This window comes from Gopherus flavomarginatus, chromosome 1, assembly GCF_025201925.1.
Source record: "Gopherus flavomarginatus isolate rGopFla2 chromosome 1, rGopFla2.mat.asm, whole genome shotgun sequence".
NCBI lineage: Eukaryota > Metazoa > Chordata > Testudines > Testudinidae > Gopherus > Gopherus flavomarginatus.
The window spans coordinates 224367352-224393606 of record NC_066617.1 but is presented as its reverse complement, the minus strand read 5'-3'; the positions used below and the strand labels follow the sequence as shown (position 1 = coordinate 224393606).

At 41.9% G+C, this 26255-nt stretch overlaps 1 protein-coding gene across 3 annotated transcripts in view; it reads left to right on the top strand.

Annotated features, from left to right (window-relative positions):
* Positions 1-26255, top strand: part of POLA1 (DNA polymerase alpha 1, catalytic subunit) — a 366980-nt gene that overhangs the window by 130949 nt on the left and 209776 nt on the right. For all 3 annotated transcript variants that reach the window (XM_050936466.1, XM_050936467.1, XM_050936465.1), the window contains 4 exons: positions 9266-9298; positions 12694-12786; positions 19927-20132; positions 21836-21968. In XM_050936466.1, coding sequence (XP_050792423.1) covers positions 9266-9298; positions 12694-12786; positions 19927-20132; positions 21836-21968 — 465 coding nt within the window. The remainder of the gene's footprint in view (positions 1-9265; positions 9299-12693; positions 12787-19926; positions 20133-21835; positions 21969-26255) is intronic.

Here is a 26255-nt window from a genome sequence, read left to right as displayed (position 1 = left end):
TATGCAGTTTTGAAAAACTCTTAATGATTGATATGATAGCAGTGCTGTCATTCTTTTTAACAAAAGTCATTTTTGTTCTAGGTATTTTAATAGAGTCCCATTAAAGATGTATTGCTGACTGAAATATTGGTATGAAGGGCTCTCACTGAGCAGAGCCCAGGAATTAAGAAGTCAGGAAATCGGCTGCTGCATTGCAAAAGAGCCTTGTGTGACACAGAATCTCCTGATTGGGGGGGATCATTACTGCTATTATGACTCGACTTGCGTAGGAATTTTAAATTTCATCTGAATGTCAGTAATAACCCTCTTAGCAAATTATCCTGAATAAAATCACGAAGGCATTTTCTATAATAGGTGTTGAATTACTGGATAGATTTGCTAATTAAATACTCTTTTTGTTCTGCTGCAGTTGACATTACAGGGTACGATCTTGAACAATTATTCTCAACAGCTGTACTTTGTTAAGGGAAAAATTAACCACAAAGTTTATTATTATTTTTTTTTACACTTGAAGTTGGCAGATTTTTTTGAAATGTGCTTGAAAAAAATTCCATCAGCCAATTGGTAATGAGAAGATAAATATGCAGGTGTTGCTGTGAAATTGGATAACTGCAGACTGCCTTAGTAATGAATTTAGTAAGCCTTCATAGCCTTCTGTTTTCTAGCTGTTGGCACTTGTAAGTGATCCTCTGTCATAATGGGTAATATTAACATATATGCCTGTCACCTGATGAACCTAACTTGTCTGTGACCCTCTTGTAATTACCTATATCAACTACTGTCCTCAGGGACAACTGAGAAATGTTCTTTGCATGGTCAAGTTCTCTTTTATTTAATGAGGGATCATCCTATCAGAACATATGCTATTTTTCTAATATTATTGGGTTACATTATACCAGGGAATAGAAATCTACCTAGACTTAAGATGTCATTTTTGTGTATGTGTGTTTATACAAGGATGTCTATTTATTCTTTAGATCATATTAATATTAGCTCTTCTGTGTAGGAATTGGCTTACTTTGGATATCTGTATCAAGTTGCTTTTTATTCAAGAAAGAATGAAATGGGAAAATTAGGATAGTGGTGTTTGTGTGTGAAAGAAGTTTTAGCCCTTATGTGGCAATACTTTACAAACTTAACTTAAACCATTGTGAGGTGACTAGGTAGATAAGTTGTGATGCAGTATGATCTGAGTCACATGGAAGTGGATACGGGAAGTATTTGAGGATAATATACACCTGGTATGTTTTGGACCTGACTCTGTTTGACTGGTGTATCTGACGGTTTTGTTTCTAGAATACTTACAGTGTATAATGTTGAGTTTACACTAGATATTTTATTATGTTGAATTTTTTACCACTATTACAATGCCACTTGAGGTAACAAAGATCAGAACTGTACTGTACTTTATACAAGGACAGATAGTCTTGTGCTAAGTGCACTAAGTGGGATTTAGGAAATTTGGGTTCAATTTCCAGCTGCGCCACAAACTTCCTGTGTGATTTTGGGCCAGTCCTTGTCTCTCTGTGCCGTAGTTCCCCATCTGTTTTGGGGTGGGAGGGGGTAGAAGGAGAGAAGGAATAATAATACTTGCACTGTGTGTCGGTCTTGTCTATTTAGAGAATCAGAAGCTTGTATTGCAGTGTGTGTGAACCCTACTGGCGATGCATTGGGGAAATAGCTTGAATGGTATTATACTTACATATAATAGAATTTGTATTTGCTCCCCCTCTCCTTTTTAAATGAGATATTTCTCAAGTATATTAGGAACAAAGGGAATCCTAAAAATGGCATTGGTTTACGGTAACTGGAAATAATAGAAATGTCCATAATGCCAGAAAAGGCAGAAGTGTTCAATAAATATTTCTGTTCTTTATTTAGGGAGGGAAAAGCCTAGTGATGCATCATCATCATACGACACAAATACAATACTTTCCATTCCAACAGTAACTCAGGTGGCTGTTAAACAGCAGCTGCTACAGTTAGACATTTTTAAATCAGCAGATCTGGATAATTTGCATCCAAGCATTTTTTCTAAAAGGCTGGATCAGAAGCTCTCTGGACACTTACTGATTTTTCAATAAGTCTTGGAACACTAGTGAAGTTCAAGAGGACTGGAAGACAGCTAATGTTGTGCTAATATTTAAAAAAAAAAGTAAACTAGATAATACAGGTAATTACAGGCCTGTCTGACTAACTTTTGATCCCAGGCAAAACAATGAATGGGCTAATCTGGCAATTCTCAATAGAGAATTAAAGGGGTGTAAAATAATGAATGCCAATCAACATGGGATTATGATGAATTGTTTAATTTTTTTTTAATTACAAGTTTAGTTGATACATATAATGGTGTTGATGTGTGTACCTAGACTTCTGTAAATCATTTGTCTTGGAATTCCATGACATTTTGATTAAGACACTAGAATGATACAAAATCAACAGTGGCACATGTTAAATGGAGTAGAACTGGCTAATAGATAGGTCTCAATGTAACCAAATGGAGTTTCATGGATCGTGGAGGGGTAGATTTCTAGTAGGGACCCACAGGAATGTTTTTTGGCTGTATGTTATTTAACATTTTTATTTCATAGTGTGGATTAACTGTTGGAATAAGTTAGCAAGGGTTGAGGTGCATACTCTATCAATGCAGAATTTTAAATCACGAGCAGATGTTTTTCTGAAAGATATGCTCTAGGGGAAACAAGAATTAATTCATGAAAATCTCATGGCTTGTTCTACAGAACATCAGAGTAGCTGATCACAGTGGTTTCTTCTGGTCTTTATGGATCTATGAAAACAAAAATTATAGGAAATTTACACTTATTGAGAGTGTTATTAAAGTTGGAGAATGAGGCAATCAAAAGATAGGAAATGCCAGAGTTAAAATTGCAGCCAGAATTCTTCTGCCTTATGATCACATGAATTTAATTTCATTATGACATGCTATTTTATTTCCACAGGATCCCTCTTTGTCAAGCACTGTTTATTCCGTGCACTGTTGAATATATCAGGATAGTGTAGTGAAGGTTGCCTGTAGAACACATGCCATCTTCATTGTAGAATTGGCCAAGTGTATAGAGATTGAGGCTGGGGACTGAAGGAAGAAAAAGGATAGTCTCTTGTGTTTAATGCTCTATCCCAGACTTCTAGTGTGTTGCTGGGCAAATTACTTAAACTGAAATTTTCAAAGAACACCACTGATTATGTGCTCCTCTTTTTCAGAGTACCCAACTTGAGAAAATGGAGGCTTATGTTTCAGAAATAGCACTGTGCACTCACAGGTGTTACTATAATCAATGTGAGTTGTGAATGCTCAGCATGTCTGGTAGTAAGGCAGTGTGGAGTTCTCCCAGTGCAGAAACTGAGGCAGGGCGGGCATGTTTATGCTTTTGCTACAGTGGCACAGCTGCGCCACTACAGCCCTACGCCAACGGGAGGGACTCGCCTGTCAGTGTAGGTAATCTACCTCCCGAAGAGGCGGTAGCTAGGTTGACGGAAGAATTTTTCCATCAATCTAGCGCTGTCTACACTGGGGATTAGGTCGGTTTAACTACTCTGCTCAGGGGTGTGGATTTTTCACACGTAGTTAAACTGATTTGATTTTCTATGTAGACCAGGTGGAAGACAGCCATAGGGCTACCTTCTGAAGCTCTTCTTGCAAACTCTGTCATGGGGAGCATCTTGGGGGTGGGGGCTTTGAGAGCAGGGCAGCAGCAGACAGCAGTGTGGAAATTCTGGGCAGCACTGCCACTTATAGGTAAGCCTGGGAACACCGTTCTATCTTCAGCCCTCAGAATTGCCCAAATTGTGCTGGGGGCTGCTCTGGGTTTTAGAGCAGCCCAGGATCGCAAGGGCTTTTAAAGCTATTTTAGCCTCTATCCCTCCTTGCTATGAGATCTGTGGTGTGCCTCATGTGTAACCTTTCTCTTAAGAGGGTCTGGCTGATGCAGTTACATTTCTGTTGGCCAGTGATTGTGTTTCTATGCTAGTTCCCACTGTTCCCACCCCTGTGGTGAAAATGGTATGATCTAGATAAATCCAAAGAGAGATTGTCGGTGATTTTAATCAACATGTTCGAATGTGAAGTGGAGATGGACTTGTGTTCAGGTTGGTTATGCAAATATATTAGCTGGGAAGAGGTTTGTTGCTTTTTATTGTTACAGTATTTGAAGGCTTGTGGTCATCAGAAATGTAGAAACAGTGTTTAGCTGAGAAGTGGTGGTTGTTAGATAAAGACTGGGTGCTGATAATAGGGTCAGAGTTAAGGTTGCATGTGGAAAAGTAATTATACATTTTCAAACTTGCAAAAAATATTTTGCTACTTTAACTTTGCTGTAGAATTTCATGTCTATCAAATGTCTTCTCTTATCTGACTTTGACTTTTTAGTATCACTTATTTTTTTCTTGGTACCCTCAGCACTTCCATTTAAGGGAGGTGTGTGTGTGTATGTGTATTTATTTTTCCCTGTGTTAACTATCATGTGTTTCTCTCAAGAAAATTAGGTGGTACTTCTATGTAAGATTAAAATATAACTGGTACATTAAAAAAAATCATGCTGAATAATCCTACTTCAGTTGCTGCACAGTTGGTAGAAAGCATCCATGGCATACCACACAAGTCCTTTCTAGGTCCCATGCTTCAGAAATTTTTCGTTAATAACTTGGAGGCAAGAGTGGGGAGTGTGGCAATCAACTCTGTCGATGTTACAAGACTGAGAGAAATTGCAAATACTTGGGGAGAACTAAAATATAGCTTTCTTGATAAATTGGAGAAATAAATTAAAATCGGTTTAGTTCCAGAAAAGACACTTGTTAAATAGTTCATGAAAGAATGATAAATATGAAATAAGGGAGACTTGTATGGGCAGAAGTTCCTCAGATTTCAGAGCTTAATAGGAAATTTTTAATGAGTCAGTTCTACAACAGTCAATCTGCTGCCTTTCACCTTATCTCCCTCCAAAAATTGCAAATGTTATATTCAGATTATATTAAAATAAGCACTGAAATTATTTTGGCCCACTCCGCACTAGTTGGGTCTTAATTTGGATACAACATATTTTTGAAGGTGTTAAACTGTAAAAAGAGAAAGTTTGGAGTGTTGAGAGGAAGACATTTTTTTAAAATGTGATAAAAGATTTGCAGTGTAAGACCAAAAGTAATCAAGCACTCATATTGTCTGAAGAAAAGTCTGAAAAAGACATTGCTTGTATTTAAACTATGTTAAGAAAACATTATTTGCAAAGCTTAAACGCTTGAAAGTTAGGAAAACTTCAGAATTAAGGTTGTTCTTGTGTGTGGTGTAATATCTTAGGTTTTTTGGTTTTTTTTTAAACACACTGGAAGAAAACGTGCCACATGATGGAATTTCTTTTTTGCATTTGGTTCAGGCGGCTTTCTTATCCAGGGTTCCTGAGCCCAGTGGAGAGTGGGGGTGGTCATGGGATATGTCTACACAGGCTTCAGAGCCTGAACGTCTACATAGGTGTTTTTATCACCATAGCCCAAGCCCTAGTCTGTTGACTCAGACTCGCTATTGCAGACTGTGTAGACGTACCCAGAAGGCACAAGAGAGAAACAATCTCCCTGCTCACAGTTTAGGTGCCAAGACCTGGAGTAGATGTCAGCAGCTCAATGCTGCAATTGGAGAAGAAGCAGGACTTTCCTTACAAGTAATGTTCATGTGGGTGCATGAACCCCTCAGGTACCTCTGAAGTGGAGTACTCATAGGAGGACACATCTGGAAGAACTTCAGTTACTGCACACAATGAGTAACGTCTCCTTAGCCTTAGGCTGGAGCATACGTACTGTAGAATCTTTGAAGAATTTAGCTGCTTAAAATCTAAGTCTGTACAGAGCATGTTTTCATAGATTATATTAGGATTGGAAGGGACCTCAAGAGATCATCTAGTCCAACCCCCTGCTCAAAGCAGAGCCAATCCCCAAATGGCTCCCTCAAGGATTGAACTCACAAGCCTGGGTTTAGCAGGCCAATGCTCAAACCACTGAACTATCCCTCCTGTGAACTGTGATCCCCCTCCGCCCCCAAACTTGGATAGATTTTCATGGAAACTGCAAAAGAACATTCCTGACACACAGGCCACCCCACTACCAAATTTCAAGTCCCTGCTGCAAAGCCTTTATAATAATGATGTTGGTATATTTATACAGAGGGATTAGTTATCTCTAGCCAGTGGGGACAAAGGTAGTAATGGTCTTTTGTCGCTGCAAGGAAAATATATGTTAAACATTAGAAAAATATTTTTCTAAGTTATACATCAGAATAGTCCAGTAGGGGACCATCTTTGACAATATTCATAGCTAGACTAAACAAATCTTACCCGTGGCTAAGGTATAACAAAATAGTTCCTAGCTTGAGGCATTATTAATGAACTAGAATGAGCTACTATAGATTCCTTCTGACTTGAACCATTCTGTAAGCATTATTTAGAAATGAGAATATCTTTAGCTCCAGTTTTATTATTTTTAAGACTTTGTATTAATGTTGTTTAGGTGGGCTAATATAAAGAGAGATTCTGCTGCCAGTGCTGGTAGAGGAGTTCACAAGACGTCAGGACTTTTAGCTTGCTGTGGATCCACCTGTCAGCAGTCAGTGCCTTCCATCCTCTCACAGAAGGCAACTCTATCTTTATTCGTGCAACAACAAATTGCTGAAGTAGTTGTACTGGACATTTGTGAGGCAACTATCTCGAGCTCTTTCCTTACCTTTAAGAAGCATTACATCTTACTCCAGGCCTCTTCTGCAGTTGCAGCTGTGGGGACAGCAGTATTACAGACATTCATGCCGACTGCATCCTTGCACCCATCCTCCTGTTCCAATACTTCTTACCAGTCACCCACATGTGGAATCCACATAGTGATCAGAACTGAAAGAAGAAAGGCAGATTACTTACCTGTAATTGGAGGTTCTTTGAGATGTGTGGTCCCTATCTGTATTCTTCTACCCTCCTCCTTCCCCTCTGCTTTAGATCTTGTCTGATTTGTGAGAATAGGAGGAGCTTGAGAAGCGTTAGCCGATGCCCTCAGTTCAGAGCGTTAGGGGAGCAACTGCGCAGGTGAGGACCAACAGATTTGGTGAGGGCCAACTGTTTGCTACAAATCTCTGGACTCAGATGTGTGGCACGCATGGGCACCCATGTATGAAATATATATATAGGGAATTTGAAGAACCTCCAGTTACATGTAAATAAGCTCCATTTAATGGTAGGTGAGCCAAGGATTTGTGTTCTTACTATGAGTATTAAGGTGGCTATATTTATTACCAGAAGAGACAAATAGTTTGCTTCAGGTGCTAAAGGAGCACTCAAGGACGATAAGGCCATTGTGGAGAAACTAAATGAATTCTTTGCATTGGTCTTCATGGCTGAGGATGTGAGGGAGATTCCCAAACCTGAGCCATTCTTTCTAGGTGACAGATCTGAGGAACAGTCCCAGATTGAGTTATCATTAGAGGAGGTGTTGGAACAAATTGATAGATTAAACATCAGTAAGTCACCAGGACCAGATGGTATTCACCCAAGAGTTCTGAAGGAACTCAAATGTGAAATTGCAGAACTACTACTGTAGTCTGTAACCTATCATTTAAATCAGCTTCTGTACCAAATGACTGGAGGATAGCTAATGTGACGCCAATTTTTAAAAAGGGCTCCAGGGGTGATCCTGGCAATTACAGGCCTGTAAGCCTGACTTCAGAACTGGGCAAACTGGTTGAAACTATAATAAAGAACAATGTTGTCAGACATATAGATAAACATAATTTGTTGAGGAAGAGTCAACATGGTTTTAGTAAAGGGGAATCATGCCTCACTAATCTACTAGAATTGTTTGACAGGGTCAACAAGCATGTGGACTAAGGGGTTCCAGTGGATATAGTGTATTTAGATTTTCAGAAAGCTTTTGGGAAGGTCCCTCACCAAAGGCTCTTACCCAAAGTAAGCTGCCATGGGATCAGAGGAAAGGTGCTCTCATGAATTGGTAACTGGTTAAAAGATAGAAAACAAAGGGTAGGTATAAATGGTCAGTTTTCAGAATGGAGAGAGATAAATAGTGGTGTCCTGCAGGGGTCTGTACTGAGACCAGTCCTATTCAACGTAGTCATAAATGATCTGGCAAAAGGGGTAAACAGTGAGGTGGCAAAATTTACAGATGATACAAAATTACTAAAGATAGATAAGACCCAGGCAGACTGCGAAGAGCTACAAGAGGATCTCTCAAAACTGGGTGACTGGGAAACCAAATGGCAGATGAAATTTAATGTTGATAAATGCAAAGTAATGCACATTGGAAAGCATAATCCCAACTATAAATATAAACCCATGGGGTCTAATTTAGCTGTAACCACTCAAAAAAAAGATGTTGGAGTCATTGTGGATAGTTCTCTGAAAACATCCACTCAATGTGCAGCGGCAGTCAAAAAAGTGAACAGAATGCTGGGAATCATTAAGAAAGGGATAGATAATAAGACAGAAAATATCATGTTGCCTCTGTTTAAATCCATGGTATGCCCACATCTTGAATACTGCATACAGATGTAGGCGCCCCATCTGAAAAAAGATATATTGGAATTGGAAAAGGTTCAGAAAAGGGCAACAAACATGATTAGGGGTATGGAATGGCTTCTGTATGAGGAGAGATTAATAAGACTGGGACTTTTCACCTTGGAAAAGAGATGACTAAGGGGAGATATGATTGAAGTCTATAAAATCATGACCAGTGTAGAGAAAGTAGATAAGGAAGTGTTGTTGTTTACTATTCTCATAACACAAGAACTAGGGGTCACCAAATAAAATTATTAGGCAGCAAGTTTAAAACCAAATGAAAGGAAGTATTTCTTCACACAATGCGCAGTCAAGCTGTGGAACTCCGTGTCAGAGGATGCTGTGAAAGCCAAGACCATAACAGGGTTCAAAAAAGAACTAAGTAAAAAACTAGGATAGGTCCATCAATGGCTATTAGCCGGGATGGGCAGGGATGGTGTCCGTAGCCTCTGTTTGGGAATGAGCGACAGGGGATGGATCACTTGATGATTACCTGTTCTGTTCATTCCCTCTGGAGCACCTGGCACTGGCCAATGTCGGAAGAAAGTATACTGAGCTAGATGGACCTTTGGTCTGACCCAGTAGGGCTGTTCTTATATTCATGTTTTGAAAGCCAGAAACATTTGGAATTAACTATGTGATGGATATTTTCATATGTTAACTTGTAATTATATCATACATGAATCTTTGATAATTTTTTGTCATTTCAGATTTTGATGCATACTAAGGAGATGGTGCAGAAGGTAATGCTGAACATTTTCATTATTCAACAACCCTTAAATAGCACATTCGGTGAAATTTTTTATTCTAAGAAAATTGTAACCCAAACAAACGTGAAATCACTTCTTGGGATGCCTAGTTTACAAATGTAATCCTTCCTAATGGATTATAGCTTTTTTTCTTCTCTTAACACCGATGTGACCTAGCCCCTACTTGAAGCCTGTGTGAGTGTTTCAAGCAAATTAGTAACAGTGCTTATTAGAGTTTACTCACAGGTCTGTTAGACTCTGCGTTCTATTGTTTTACTAGGAATTTTTTTTTTTGGCTCCCTTTTTATTGTATTATATGGTGATTATATACTGTTTGGAGTTTAATATGGATTTGTTTAACTGCACTGACCTCTCCCACCATTAAAGACATCTGATCTTCGTTTGTCAAGGTGATACGATGCCACTGGATTTATTGCTAATCCTGAATATCTGGGTCGCAATAATGGTGACAGTTGCCTTCTTTCACCTCTACCTTGCTAGGAAATTATGCTTATCTTCTATTCTTGTGAGTTTTGACCTGGATATAATTCAATGTGGTGTTATGCCTTTTTTCTGCTAAGGAGGCAGGCTAATCTGCTCTGCACAAGAAGAAGTTTCTGTGTTCATCTCCAGATACAGTAGTTCCATCTGGCCATGGAAAACACGTGGAACACTATGGTTATTTCTTTATCCAAAAGGAAAAATACATTCTCTTTCAAGGCTTCTGGCCAATGTAAGGACTAAACAAAAGAGAGAGACTGAATCAAAGCCTAACTCTTTTCAGAACACATTGAAAGAGTTGTTTTTTGGCAAAAGCCGCCTTAAAAAATACTGAAGTGGTGGAGAGAGAAGACTTGTAAGCCAAATGCTGAATCTGGAAGAGGTGAAGAAGGAGCAGAGTCCACAGTGGATAACTTCGTAGTGCTCTTATTTGACGGATAGATACAGTAATTGTGACTGTGATGGGTTCCCTTGAAATTTGTTAGACAAATGATGTTTCTTTTATATGATGTGGGTACTTTGCAGCAGTGTTGTGATGATCGCAAATAGATCTTCAGGCTATCATGTTACTCTTCAAAGATGTTGGCAATAAGGAAACATACCTTGTCTTGAATAGTCTGAGTGTGTCTGTCAGTCTCATGGTCTTTTCTCTCTCCCCTCTCAGCCAGTTGATAACAATAGGGGTGGAACTCTTAAGACCAGAATTGTTCAATTATTTTCTTCCACTTCTTATTCTATACCCATATGGTGTTGAAAAATACGATAACTAGCAAAACGTACAACTGAAAAGTCTGCCTGATTTTTCCTCTTTTAGCATTTACTTAGTTGTCTCGTGCTTGATTTTCACCCCTTGAATATACACAGGTATACATGTATGTTTACATATATACTTTTTAATGAAACCTAAACTTTTAAGTGAAATCCTGCTTTGCATTATTTACGGTTTACGGTTAAACTAGTAATGCGTCGTGTAAACATTTTGCTCAAATTTTGAAAATGCGACAATGCAATATAGAATCATACAATTGTAGACTCTTTGGGATCTTAAGAGGTCATTTAGTCCATTCCCCTCGCACTCATGGCAGGACTAGTATTATCTAGATCATCCCTGGCAGGTGTTTGTCTAACCTGCACTTAAAAATCTCCAATGATGTAGCATTCACAACCTCCCTGGGCAATTTATTCCAGTGCTTAACAGCCCTGACAGGAAGTTTTTCCTAATGTTCATTCTAACCCTCCCTTGCTGTAATTTAAGCCCATTGCTTCTCGTCCTGTCCTCAGAGGTTAAAGAGAACAATTTTTCTTTCTCCTCTTTGTGACAACCTTTTATGTACTTGAAAACTGTTGTCATTTCCCCTCTTAGTCTTCTCTTCTCCGGACTAAACAACCCCATATTTTTCAATCTTCCCCCATAGGGAATCTAAATCATTGATGAAGATACTGAACAGAACCGAGAACTGATCCCTGCAGGATCCCATTTGATATGCCCTTGCAGCTTGTTTGTGAACCACTGATAACTACTCTCTGGGAACAGTTTTCCAACCAGTTGCGCACCCACCTTATAGTAGTGCCATCTAGATTGTTTTTACCTAGTTTGTTTATGCGCAGATTATATGAGACAGTATCAAAAGCCTTAGTAAAGTCAAGATAGACCAGATCTAGTGCTTCCCTCCATCCACAAGGCTTGTTACCCTATCAAAGAAAGCTATTAGGTTGGTTTGACGTGATTTGTTCTTGACTATATATGCTGACTGTTAGTTACTGAAGTACTGAAGTTATTAGTCTGTAATTCCCTGGATTTCCTTTATTTCCCTTTTACTAGATTGGCACTATATTTGCCCTTTTCCAGTTCTCTAGAATCTCTTCCATCTTCTGTGACTTTTTGAAGATAATTGCTAATGGCTCAGATATGTCTTCAGTCACCTAGTATTCTAAGATGTATTTCATCAGACCCTAGTGTCTTGAAGACATGAGTAATGGGCCTACTCTGTCCTTGGTCTTCCTCTTGCTTCTAATATATTTGTAGAATGTTTTCTTGTTGCCCTTTGTCTCTAGCTAGTTTAATCTCATTTTGTGCCTTGGCCTTTCTAATTTTGTCCCTACATACTTGTATTATTTGTTTATATTCATCCTTTGTAATTTCACCTAGTTTCCACTTTTAATAGCAGTTTTTTGAGTTTGATATCACTGACGATATCCTGAATAAGCCAACATGGCATTTTGTCTTACTTCCTATGTTTTCTATGCAGTGGGATAGTTTGCCCTTGTGCCTTTTAATAATGTGTCTTTGAAAAACTGAAAACTCTCTTAAGCTGTTTTTTCCCTTTGACTTGCTTCCCATGGGATCTTATCTACTAAACCCCTGAGTTTGTGAAAGTCTTCCTTCTTGAAATCCATTATCTTTATTGTGCTGTTTTACTTCCTACCATCTCTAAGAATAATAAACTTTGCCATTTCATGATCACTTTCACCTAAGCTGCCTTCCACTTTCAAATTCTGAATCAGTTCCTTCCTATTTGTCAAAATCAAATCTAGAACAGCCTCTCCCTTAGTAGCCTTCTCCAGCTTCTGAAATAAAAAGTTGTTGTCTCCAATACATTCCAAGAACTTGTTGGATAGTCTGTGCCCTGCTGTGTTATTTTCCCAACAGATATCTGGGTAGTTGAAGTTCCCCATCACCACCAAGTGCTGTGCTTTGGATGATTTTGTTTGTTGTTTATAAAAAGACTCACCCACCTCTTTTTCCTGGTTAGGTGGTCTGTAATAGACCCCTACCACTATCCTTGTTTTTTTAAATCCCTTTTATCCTTACCCAGAGACTAGATAAGGTCAGGTAACAGAGAGGTTGTTTTGTAATTCTTTTGTTTAAAGCTGCTTATTTTATTTAGATGAACCTTGAAGTGATTTATGGAGATACAGATTCCATTATGATAAATACGAATAGCACCAACCTGGAGGAGGTTTTCAAGCTGGGGAACAAGGTAAGGGAATTTTGAAGGAAAAAATATTTCTCATAGACTTCATGTGTTACAAGAATATGTGTGAGAGAGAAACACCAGACACAAATTTAGTGAAAAAAGGTTTGGGTGTCTTAAATTGTCATCCGTTGGAATGTATACAAATGCAAGACAAAAATATAGGAGACCAGTTTCAGAATACGAAGGGTTTGTTCATTGCTTATGATGAAAGAAAGGGTAGATGGATTTCCTAAACGCATGTATTTTCAAGAGGTGATTTGAAGAAAGAGGGGAGGGAGATTCCAATGAGGAGACTGGTGCAGAAGGAGCCATGATAGAAAGGGAGCTGAGGAAGAAATAAAGTGAAAGGACTGGCATCTGTGTAGGAAGTGGAAAAGGATACAAAGAAAATTGACAGAAGAACTGTAGAACGAGGGAAGATAATATAGAGCCTCACAGTTGAGGGTAAGAATCTTGAATTTTATGAGGGGCTGATGCAGGGCAGAAAGTTTACAGTATGAAGCAAAGTTGTGGCACAGTCTTTGGCTTGGCATAGCATTTTGAATACACTTAAATGTCTTTTAGAAATTAATGTTCTATATATTCTTGGTTGCTGTGCTACATGAGATGAAAGAAAATATACTACTCTCTTAAGACTGTTTGGAAATTTAAAGTTAGGATTGATGCTCTGTGCTGTATATGATCTAGTTGTGTCATTATATGGCAGCAGATATTATCTCGGTTCAATAGAAGCAGCAAAGAGTCCTGTGGCACCTTATAGACTAACAGGCGTTTTGGAGCATGAGCTTTCGTGGGTGAATATTCACTTCGTCAGATGCATGCATCTGACAGAGTGGGTATTCACCCATGAAAGCTCATGCTCCAAAACGCCTGTTAGTCTATAAAGTGCCACAGAACTCTTTGCTGCTTTTAGAGATCCAGACTAACACGGTTACCCCTCTGATACTCAGTTTAATAGAGGAATCCGGATTTAGGAAAGTACTTATGATCTGTTGATGTCAATGGGACATAAGAACACTGTTAAAATTAAGCATTGTTTGTTCTGTATATGTGGTAATTATTTTTCTGCAGACCAGCATCTCCCACTGTTCTGGACATGTGGGCTGCTCTTCTCTGTCTATAACTCACGGGGGTGAATCAGCATTTTGGCACCACACAGTCTGGCTATAATACCACTGCTCCTGCTTGCTGCCAGATTCTTTGCTTCCACAGCAGCAGATGGAGGTGGTTTCTTTTGCTCCTGCCCTTCCTCCTCCTATTTTAACTTTTCTGCTCGGTTTTTTGGGCAGCGGGGAGCAATGTTCTCCCTCCTCAGCCTTCTTCCTCCTCCCTGGGTCAGTTACCGCTTTGGGGATTAAACTTTCCTGGGCTTCCACAGCAGCATGTCCCTGTCGGCTCCTCTGCCGGGTCAAATCCAAGCATTGTTCTCTATGTGAGACAGCTTTCCTAGGCTTGATAGATGCCGAGTTGTGCCCAGCCTGGGCGCAGCCTTCTGTCCCTGACTTTGTTAGGTCCCAGGGCTGAGAGTTGGACAGGCAGAGGGGTCACTGTACTACTGAGGCAGCTGTGACTCTGATGTGGGGGAAAATGGAGCAGGAACCCCAGAGCAGAGCAGAGAGAGCCTCCAAAAGTGAGGGGGTAAGTCCCAGGAGGCGTCTGCAGAATGAATTGGGGAGGCTTGAGGTGGCCACAAATTCTCCCTGCCCCCGCCAATCTTAATCTTAAAATGGTTTCCAAGTAGAAAAGAAGCAGGGCTTCTAATCAGCTCCACTTCCCAAAGCTGACCAGGAGAGTTCCAACAACAAATTTCCCCTCCCATCTTAGGGACTGGAACCCAGTGGGGAGGATTCTGAGATGGACCTCTCGAGAGGGCCCCTGGTCCTAAGGCAAGTGACAAAAGGCCTCACCGAAGCTGCAGCAGAGCTTCTACTCCTCCTGTAGAAAGGTGAGATATCTGGCTCTGAAACCTGACAGGCTCCTGTCAATAAGCCTCAGAGCAGATTACTCCCTTCAAAATCCTCCCGAGGCTGCAATACCACTTCACTTCTCCTTCAAGGAAGTGATTAACGATAAATGGAACAAGCCTGATCCGAGCAGCATATTAACAAGAGTGACCTGAGGCTCTATAACATTCAAGAACCAAAAGGCTCTATTGTTGAGATACTGAAGGTTGACTCCACTGTAGCGTTCCTTGCCAGGGATATGATTATTCCCTCAGAAGGTGAGTTCTGCCCAAAAGATAGATAGATGGAAGCCACTCTGAGGGCTTCCACCACCCTCTGTGCATCTTCCACTTCCACCACCCTCTGTGCATCTTTGGCAGATAACTGTTTTGCAAGAGTCTCTTTCCTGGTTGGAAGATTGCTAAGGGTTGTTTTAGGGAAAGTAATCCTAGCAACAGCATTCGTAGCTGATGCCTTAATGGATGCAATGAAGTCTTCAGCCCAGACTGTGTCTTCCAGCTCAGTAGCCAGGCACCATCTGTCTCTGACCCTGGAAGGTGGATATTCACTCTAAGCAGGTTCTGTGGTCAGCTAAGTTTACAGGCTCTCTTCTTTTTGGAAAAAAGCTGGAGCATGACAATGCAGCAAAATCCAAAGTCTTTCCCTTCCCCACTAAGCACCCTCAGGAGAGAGAGAGACTGGCCTTCACAGGGAGGTGATTCTTTCACTCCCCTTCCTCACGGGGGTAGCAGTGAAGGGACAACAGATGAAACTAACGTCTAGGGGGAAAGTCCACGGGACCCCAGCCCCTACCCCCCCCCCATCCATTTTATGATGATCACATAGGTCTCTACCCAAAAATGAATCTAGGGGCGAGGACTTCCCATTTCCTAGAGGAATGGTTTTCATTGATCACAGACAACTGGGTCAAGGAAATAGTCAAGGATACTCCCATAGGCTGTGATCTCCACTCCAACTGCTTTACATCCAGCCAACGCAGCTACAACAATTCCATAAAACACAATCCGATGCAGAATGAAATACCTCATCTTCTAGAAATGGGGGTGATAGTGTTCCTTTAGAAGAAAGGTTCTCTGGGTTCTACTCCATCTTCTTCATTGTACAGAAACATACAGGGGGTATTAGCACCATTCTTGATGTCAAAATGTCTAACAAGTGGATGAAGAAAATGAAGTTCCAGTTGGAGATCTTGGCCTCTACAGTGTCATCCCTGTCCCAGGGGCATTTCTTGACTTCAGTAGATTCTAGTGGACATGTATCTTTATACACCCATCAGACCGTGCCTCAACAGACTTCTGAAGTTCACCTACAAGAGCAAACATTATTAGAACCAAGCACTCCTGTTCATCCTGTCCTTGGCTCTGAAAACGTTTACAAAGGAGTTGATGATAATAGCCAGAGTCAGGTCACAAGGAATTCATCTGTACCTCTTCCTTGATGGCATTCTGATCAGAGTTTCATTGCAGTCAGCAGCAGACAGGGGCAAGTCTTGGACTTTGAATCTCCTATAGGCGCACAGCTTCGACATTGATGCCAAGAAAAGTTCTCTGGGTCCACCCAGGAATTTATTTTCTTGCTCCAGAGGTGTAGAAAAGCTACCATAGCTTTATGCCTCTGACTAGGATCACTTGGTGATCACAATTATGCATCAGAAGTGTTCAAGCCTTCATACTAAAAGTGTTGGACCTCTCCCTGGAACATATGAAAGATGAAATACGGGTTCCGACACACATGTTCAACTCTTTAGGCTGATGGTCAGCCTATGACCTCATCCCCAGAATATTGTCCATCTAGGTGTCTGATTGGTGAGTCTTACCCACATGCTCAGGGTATAGCTGATCACCATATTTGGGGTCAGGAAGGAATTTTCTTCCAGGACAGATTGGCAGCGGCCCTGGGTTTTTTTTTGCCTTCCTCTGCAGCGTGGGGCACGGGTCACTTGCTGGAGGATTCTTTGCACCTTGATTTAAACCATGATTTGAGGACTTCAATAGCTTGGACATCGGTTAGGGGTTTGTTATAGGGTGAGTGAGATTCCGTGGCCTGCGTTGTGCAGGAGGTCAGAGTAGATGATCATAGTGGTCCCTTCTGACCTTAGTCTGAGTCTGATTTCCAGATCGTTTAGTTTTCACAACCATTGCCAGCCTGGATTTCTGAGGAGCTCACTTGGACACCCAAACAGACCATGGCCTCTGGAGTGAGGAGAAAAAAAGGGTCACAGCATAAACATCTTAAAGCTGAGAGTAGTCAAGCTAGCCCACCCTAATAGGGAACCACATGCTGCTTCAATCAGACAGTACGATGCAGTTGCATATTTAATCAGCCAAGGGGGGGAGCAAGGAGTCCAGTACTACACATAGAAGCAGTAGAAATAGTGAGGTAGGTGGAACAATACTTCCTTTCATTCAAAGTGATCCACATCAAAGGAGGACCTGAACCAAAAGATTGTCTGTCTGGCTCAGCAGGTGCAGTCATCAGTTTTCAGTGGTGGTTGAATCAGGAGATTTTCTGCCTTATCGTTCAGACTTCCTTCAACCAACCTGTTCATGAATCATACAAATGCAAAGAGGCCAAAATTGTTCAGAAGGAAAGCAGACCCCAGATCCATGGGGATAGATTTCTTAGAGCATAGCTGGCCTCAGGACCTACTTTGTGTATCTACCATTTCCAGTATTGGGGAAGGTAGTCCAGAAAATAAAATGAGAACAGGCAATGGTAATTCTGTTAACTCGTTGGCCAAGGAGACCTGTGTTCTCAAACCTGATAAAGCTGAAACTGGAGCACCCATTCCTGCTTCTGTGAACATCTTTTTGAAGGTCCTCTTCTTCCTCCTGACCGAAGTGGCTTCAACTAAAAGCCTAGATATTGAGAGGGAAGCGCTAAAAGCTCAGTCTGTCCTCCATAGTCAATAAGATATTGCTTTCATCTAGGAGAGTATAGATACTAAAAGCGTACTCCTGTATCTGATCCAGATTCAACATCTGGTGCCAAGAGCACAATGCAAATCATAGAAAACAGTCATTCTCTACGTCCTTCAAGAAGGCCTAGACAGGCCTTCGGTCCAGTATCGTTATGTTTCAAGTTTCTGTCTTTAGTACGATGCTATTTGCAGGGTCCTCTGCCTCCTGGGTAGACAATCCACAGGTAGCCAAATTCCTTCTAGCCTTCTGGTTAGCCAGATTGGTGGGCAGGCCACTCTTCCCAAAATGGGACCTTCATAATCTTCTCTACATATGTTCTCTGTTCATTACTTTCCAGATGTCCATAGTTGTGGGACATGCTGGGCTGCAGAATGGAAAATTTCTTAGCAATGATTTCCTTTCTGCAGCACTGTCTCCCACAATTCTGTCTACCTTGGATGGCTTATGAGTCAAGAATCAGATATTAAGTGAAGTCATTGCCATATGACTGTCTTCCTTGGTCTAGTGTCCACAGATATTTTGTTATCTCTGGAATATGTGTTAATAATGTGCAAGTTTTACAGTTTAGGAATAATTCATCTGGCAGCAGGTGGAACCAGAAGGGGCAGGGGAGACTGTGCAGCATCAAAATTCTGATCTACCTCTGTGAGCTGCAGAGAGAAGAGAGCAGCGTGGATATCCAGAATAGTGGGAAATGCTGATAGCAGAAAGAAAATTATCAGCCACAATTTTCTGTGCCTTAATATAAGTCAACATGCCATACAAATACCTACAATCAGTGTAAGGTTATCTAGTCCATTTCTCATCCAATGTAGCATTGTATATTTACTAGTCTCGTTCTAAGTATGCTTAGCTTCAGCCACTTCTCAGAAGAGATTACACTGGTTAATCTCATTATCGGGAAAATGTCCTTGCTCTTCAGCATACACTTTTCCTTTCTTATTTTCTTTCTGTTACTACTTAAATGCTGTTTAATTCTTTGTCGTGTCGGCTATCAGTTTTTTGAAGTCCAATGGAAATTGTTAGTTAAAGACCAGTCTCAAGATATTTAAAACTAGACTGGAAAACTATGAAAGGATTATTCCTAGAATTTCTATTTTAGCATGGGTGTGGTCAGATAGCTCCCATCCATATCTAACTTTTGTGAGACTGAACAAAGAGAGAGGAGTTTCCACTCAGTGAGAGAAGGGGGAAGAATCAAGACATCAGTAAAAGAAAATTAAGGGGGTATGGGAAGCAGTCAGAACAAGTTTCGGAGGAGTGAATGATGCAAAGATGCATTGTGAAAGAATTGAAAAGAGAAATGATGTGAGGAAAGAAAGGAAGCTCCTGACCAGCCAGCATGGGAACCAGGAGCCAAGCTTGTTTTCTAAGCCAAACACATTTGTGTGTTCCTGGATTTTATTTTTTTCCTTTGAAGGACTGATAAGAGAAAAGAGGGAAATTTCATCTTTTGCCCAACAGAAAGATGGCAACCCAAGCCTTACCTCACTCTTCTGTAGTCAAGTGAGACGGGGCCTACTTCTAGAAACTACACACAAAGGGGGACGGTGGGAGAAAGGAAAAATGGAGTATTTCATCTTTTCCCAGAAGTGTTCAGGTGATTCTGTGAAAGCCAGTACCCAGTATATTTTATTTATTTAGAAAAGCAACACACACAAAAACAGCCAAGCATGGGCTGCTCACTCAGTTCCTCCCAATATTCACAAACATTTATTTTGACACACCTTCCCCACCCACCCCCAGCTTGTCCAGGAAGGCAGCTATAGCACAGTAGCCACCTTCTACCTGGAATTGGACTTCTTAATATCTGCTCCTAGTCATTAGGTTCAGCTGCTCCTGTTTCCGTCCCCTTTCTTCCTCAGTGCTCTGCTTCTCTGGGTTCAAAGTTTTCTCTGCTCAGGCAGACATTGCCTGTTTTTGAGTTAGAAATTGGGCTGAGGTGGAACCATAACTATGAGAGGACCCTTTTTAGAATCCTGAAAGGTCTGTACTGCTCATCACACCAAATTGTAAATCCCTGGAAAACATACTCCATGGTGGAAATAATGTCATAACCTTAACTGTAATGGTAGTTAAGAAGTACTACTATACTGAAGACATCTGTCCAGTCTATAAAATGTTGATATAAGCACACAACATAGAGTATGACTGCTATGCAGCTTCAGCCCGATGCATGTATTGTTGAAAGTAATGTGTGTTCATAATTACTGAGATGTTGCATTTGGGTTGATGATGATGATGATGATGTATCACAGATTAAAAGTGAAGTGAACAAGCTGTACAAATTGTTGGAGATTGATATTGATGGGGTCTTCAAGTCCCTGCTACTGTTAAAGAAGAAGAAGTATGCTGCTCTGACGGTGGAGCCAACAGGAGATGGGAAATATGTTACCAAACAGGAATTGAAAGGATTGGACATAGTCCGAAGAGACTGGTGTGACCTTGCAAAAGAAACTGGAAAGTGAGTTTTGCTTTTAATATTGACTATTTTCATCTCATGTGTAACTCTTGAAAAATACACAATCTTCATTAACATGTGAGCTGCTGGATGTTGCTAATGTCCCTCTCACAGGAAAAATGTTGCTATTGTTTATGGCCAAGTGTTCAAGTTCCAAGTGATTGCCATATGTGAAGTTAGGAAGGATTTTTTCCTTAAATCAGATTGGCAGTGCCAGTGACCTTGGGGTTTTTTCATCTTCTTCTGCAGCATGGGGTGCAGGTCACTTGCTGAGATTACCTGGGTATATCTTAATCAGTTCCCTGCCATTGCAGTGGCCTTGGGCATTGGTGCACTTTAGTCCCTTCTTTTCCTCTCTTGTGACCTGTAATGATATACTCTCCTGAGCGCCATCACCTAATTTCAGTTGTTGGGTTTGGTGTGTGGGCGCTGGGTAGTGCTGGTGGCCTGTGATATATAGGAGGTCAGACGAAATCATCTAGTGGCCCATTCAAGTCTTTAAACTGACTCTAACTCCTGTGTTAAGTACAGAAAGTGCTTTACCTAATTTTTAAAAGGACTCAGAACAGCCTGTCAAAATGCGGAAAGATTTTAAGCCAGTAACAGATTATGTGTATTTACTTAAAGCTCTATTTTTACTGTCTATTGGTCTCACTTTCTTGTAAATCTTAAATTTGCATTTCCGCTGAAGCAATTAGATATATAGCACAATAAACCTGAATTCAGGAATTGTGAGAAATGTATGTATACTCGCATGTTTTGTCATTGATTAGGGTTCTTAGGTTGGGAATTTTGAAGGAGGCGTAGGGAGTTTGATACTACGCCTTAGCAAATTACAGCTTTAAAGAGTTGTTAATACATATTAAGCTTGTAGAAGCACTCAAAATAGAAGATGTGGTCACGGTCCCGAAGAACTCTTTTGTTATTTGATTTATTGGCATTTACTATATGCAGCATTATATGGAGCCTCTCTTGCGCTCAGCTTTTACAGAGATTATACAATTCGTACTAAAGCAAGAATACTTTTAACTGGGCAGAGAGATGGTCATCTTATGGCTGAGTCAATTTGTATTGCATACAGCTTCATGGAAAATATTAGTGTCAATACAGTATGGCTCCAAATGTACCCAGAAATTGATGCCTCTTCATCTGTAAATATACACTACACACTTGCTTACTATTCTTAACTGTTGTATTTTCTAAGAAAAGATTAATCATAATAGAAACACATTGCCCCAAGTTATGAATGTATTAGTAATTAAAGCAATACAGATGTTTGTCAGAGTTCTTCAGTGACTAAGCACTGCAGCTGGCAGACCCTCTGTATACATTTTTCCAGAAATAGGCAGGAAGTTAGTAAGCAGATTTCAGATTCAAATTTTCTCTCAGTTTGGATACCTGTTGTGGATTAGTAAATGTCAAAAACACTACTGGGGGGACAGGGACATTAGAAATGCATTGGGTCCATCATTTAAAATGGTTTCAAGATTAAATAATTGAAATTTGAAGTATCCTAATAAAATAATTAAAACGTGAGAGATTATGGGAAAAGTGTTAACAATTTTGAAGTAAACTTTTATCCTCTGTTTGTAGCTTTTAGAGGTAACAAAAAGAGGGATATGCACATATTTACTATGGTGTTTTTTAAATACTAAGATACCCTCTGTATTTTAAAGAAAGTTTTGTTTGCTTCTACTACTTTACAGCTATGTAATTGGTCAGATTCTTTCTGACCAGTCCCGAGACACAATCGTGGAAAACATTCAAAGACGACTAATAGAAATTGGAGAAAATGTGATAAATGACAGAGTCCCAATAAGTCAATTTGAAATCAACAAGGTAAATGATATCACTCATCAGCTGCTGCTAAGATTTTCAGATTTCTTTCCCCGCCCCTAAAACTATTTTGCAAGACTTTTGTAGTTAAAGATGCTGTAGTACAGTATTTCTCAAAGTCGGGCCGGCGCTTGTTCAGGGAAAGCTCATGATGGTCCGGGCCGGATTGTTTACCTGCCGTCACCGCAGGTTCAGCTGATTGCGGCTCACACTGGCTGCGGTTCGCTGCTCCAGGCCAATGGGGGCTGCGGGAAGCGGCGTGGCCCGAGACACGTGCTGGCCACTCTTTCATTTTCCCTGGCACTAGCACTTGGGGCCCCAGTTCAGCAAGAGACTTAAGCAATATGCCTGACTTGAAGCCTATGAGTAGTCCTGTTATAATTTCTATTGTGATATTCCCTAGGAGCCTCAGCCATGGACCAGGACCCCACTGTGCTAGGTGCTGTACACACACCCAACAAAAAGATGGTCCCAGCCCGAAAGAGCTTACAATCTGAGTAAGAAAGGCAGTGGGACTATTTGTGTTTAAAGTTAGGCACGTGCTGAAGTACCTTGCTGAATGAGGATCCTAGTGTGTCTCCCTCACCTCTTTAGAGTCTCAAATCTGATTTGTTTTTGTTTTGGTTTTTTGGTCTGTGAGGCCCTGCTTCAAGAATAGAATAATAGAATGTACTTTCTTTGCCACAGCTGAGAACATTGTCTCCCAGGCCATTACTTTAATTATTTTAAACATGGAACATAGACTGAAGAGTACAATGGAAAAGAATCAAAAAGTTATTTTCACTATAGAGTATGTTCAGAAGTCCAGTACAAGTTGTTGGGTTCTCCTTCTCTAAGGCACAGAAACTGGAGCTGAAATTAATTCTGATGCCCCTTCTAGGACTTGCCCATGAATGTGTGCCAGAATGTTCTGCCTTAGCTGTCAGGAGTGCTGCAGAGTGTTCTTTTCCTCCCTTCCTTTTTGGGAACCACAAACACACTTTTTTCTTTCTTAACAAAGCTTCTGTCTTCCATTGAAGACTTATGAAAAGTCTCTTCTCTCCCAGCTTTGTCACAATATAATAGTGCCCCATCTCTGCTGGGCAACTCTCTGGTCCTCAAGAAGATATAAACAAAGTCGTAATGAAAATCATATACTTTCATGTCAGCGCTTGTGGAGTCAGCTGTTTTGTGGTTCATTAAGAGCTGTTCCTTTATTACCTCATTTGTCTTTTCTTAAGGATCAGTGTGACTATAACCATTTCAAACCAGTTTTCTGTTAAAAATGAATGCCATTAGAGATATCTGCTATTCTTCTTCGAGTGCTTGCTCATGTCGATTCCATTCTAGGTGTGTGCACACTCACGTGCGCAGTCATCAAAGATTTTTGCCTTAGCGGTATCGGTAGGATCGGCAGTGCCGCGCTCATGTGTTGGTGTATCAGGTGCCACTGGCCCTATGCCCTCTCAGTTCCTTATCATCGCCTGTGGTGGTTAGTCAGAGCACCTTTCCTTGCATTGCAAGAGATAGCGGTTTTGTTTCTACTGACTTTGAGTCTTAGGGCCTTGTAAATAGTTTGTTTATAGTAGTTAGTGTTAAGTGTAGTTAGAAGTTATAGTCCCAGCGGGGACTTGGCCCCAGGTGGGGCATGCCCTGGTCTCCCGGGTTTAAGCCCTGCATGAACTACAACAGACCTATGCTTGTAAGTGACCTGCATAGCAGCTGCCTCAAGTGCTTGGGGGAATCACACGTGAAGGACAAGTGCTGTATTTGCAAAAAATTTCAGCCTAGGACTCAAAAGGAGTGGGATATTTTTTTGCAGGCTCTCCTCATGGAGTCTGTCCTTTGCCTGGCTTCTGAGCCATCCTGCCAAGACTCACCTAGTACCTCGACCTCAGTGTGCAGTCCAGCACCGGACTCTGCCTGGCACCAATCCCCATCGCTGGTGCCCGAAAAGAAAACTAGGAAGCACGGCTCCCTGGCTCCAGGCAAGAAGGGCCATGGGTCATCAGGCAGGGGACCCAGTTCAGGCTTCCTGGCCACTCTGGAGCCATGTGTGCACACCTCCCCAGTCAGGGTCCTTAGCCTCTTAAAAGGTCCACCACCAACTCCGAGGAGCGGTATGAGACCCAATCCCCTGATGGCGCCAATACCTTCCCAAGCTCTGCTGGCACCGAGAGAGCAGAGGCCTCCGCCCATGCTGCCGACACAGCACATGCCACAGGAAACGGCAAAGGCTCCCCATGAGGACAAGCCAGCCATTGAGACCCCTCGGGGGGCAGTGGAGAACTGCTCATCCCTGGAGCCAAGATAGTGCTTTCCATCTCCATGCCACAAATCCCCAGAATCACAGTCCAGATCCTCTGTGGCTCACTCTGGATCACTGGCACTGCAGTCGTGGTCCCTGCTGTCTGTGTAGATCGCCTACAGGGAGGTGCTGGTCTCAGTACTACCAGCACCGTTCACTCTCCCACCATCTTCCTCCCAGTTCAGATCTCAGTTACCTGCCCAGTGGGAGTGCTCCCTGTCATGTCTCTGATCCCCCAGCACCAGCGCCACTTTCCTCAATACTGGCACCGATCTTCTCACTCCAGGCACTGGTCTCCAGTGGCGATCGTCAGCAGGCAGACTTAGGCGTCGATAACCCTACCATGGTCACTAGAAGGGGATTCCTTCGTCACATAAGGGCAGTTCAGCCCCTTGCCCAGACTCCACTGGTGCGATTGGACACCTGAGGCTGCGTCGACATACTCAGCGCCACCTTGGCTGCACGACCAATAACAAGCGCACAAGGCTACTCCCTGCAGTTTTCAGCTGCCCCTTTTTCCCACATACACCCTGTTTCCTGTCCCTCTTCAGGGACTCTTCTCATGGGCAACTCCTCATTCAAGAAGTCAAAAACCTCCTGCACCTGGTGGCGGTGGAGGAGGTCCCTCGGGACATGACAGGGAAGGGGTCCTACTCCCGTTATTTCTTGATCCCGTAAGCAAAAGGGGGCCTCAGATCTATTCTGAACCTGTGACACCTCAGTAAGTCTCTCAAGAAGTTGAAGTTTCACCTGGTCTCCCTGGCCGCCTCCATCCCATCCCTGGATCTGGGAGACTGGTACACCACCCTTGACCTGAAGAACATTTATTTCCATATTTCTGTATTCTGAGGTCACAGATGTTTCCTCCATTTCATAGTGGGCAGACATCATTTCAGATTCACAGCACTCGCCTTTGGCCTCTCATCAGCCCTAAGGGTCTTCACAAAATGTATGGCACTAGTGGCTGCTTACCTGAGACATCACGAGGTCCAGGTCTTCCCATATCTCGAAAATTGGCTCATCAAGGGCAGATCTCGGGAACAAGTACAGAGAAGCCTCGATCTGGTGCGTTCCTGAGCTTGTTGATGAAAGAGAAAAAAAAATCCACCTTAAAGCCAGCCCAACGAATTGCGTTTGTTGGTACAGTTCTCTGCTTAACGTGACCCAGAGCCTTCCTTCCGGAGGTGTGTTTTCAGGCCATGTTGGACCTGATCTCTCATGTGAAGAACCGTCGGCTCACCATGGCTCACTGCTCCTTGCGGTTGTTGGGCCACATGGTCTCCTATACATACGTAATCAATCATGCCTGGCTCCATCTCCGGTCTCTGCAAGCATGGCTGGCATTGGTTTACATCCCCAACAGGCATGACCTAGAGCAGGTGGTCAAGGTGCCGGGTCACATCCTGTTGTCCCTGGATGAACCCCCGATTGGTGTTACAGAGAGTTTGCTTCACAGCCCCATCCGATGCATGGGACCAGGACTGGGGAGCCCACGTCTGTGAGCTCAGCATGCAAGGCCACTGGCTGCGAGATGATTTGGCCTTCCGTATCAACATCAGGGATCTCAAGGCGGTTCACCTGGTCTGCCAGGCTTTCTTGCCCCACCTGAAGGGCAAGGTGGTGCAAGTCCTCATGGACAGTACTGTTGCAATTTTTACGTTAACAGGCAGGGCGGAGCCAGGTCGTCAGCTCTTTGCCAAGAAACTCTCCGCCTTTGGGATTTTTGTGTGCAGGAGACCATTAATCTAGTAGCCGCGTATCTGCCCGGGACCAGGAATGTGTTTGCAGATCGCCTCAGCAGGACCTTCTCATCTCATCACAAGTAGTCTCTCCATCCGGAGGTGATCAGTATGATCTTCTGAAAGTGGGGGACTCCGCAAGTGGACTTGTTCACGTCCTGTCAGAACAGGAAATGCTACGTGTTCTGTTCAGTCGAGATGGAAAAGGTTCCCCGTCAGATGCTTTCCAGCTCCCATGATCAGGGGCCCTCATGTACGCCTTCT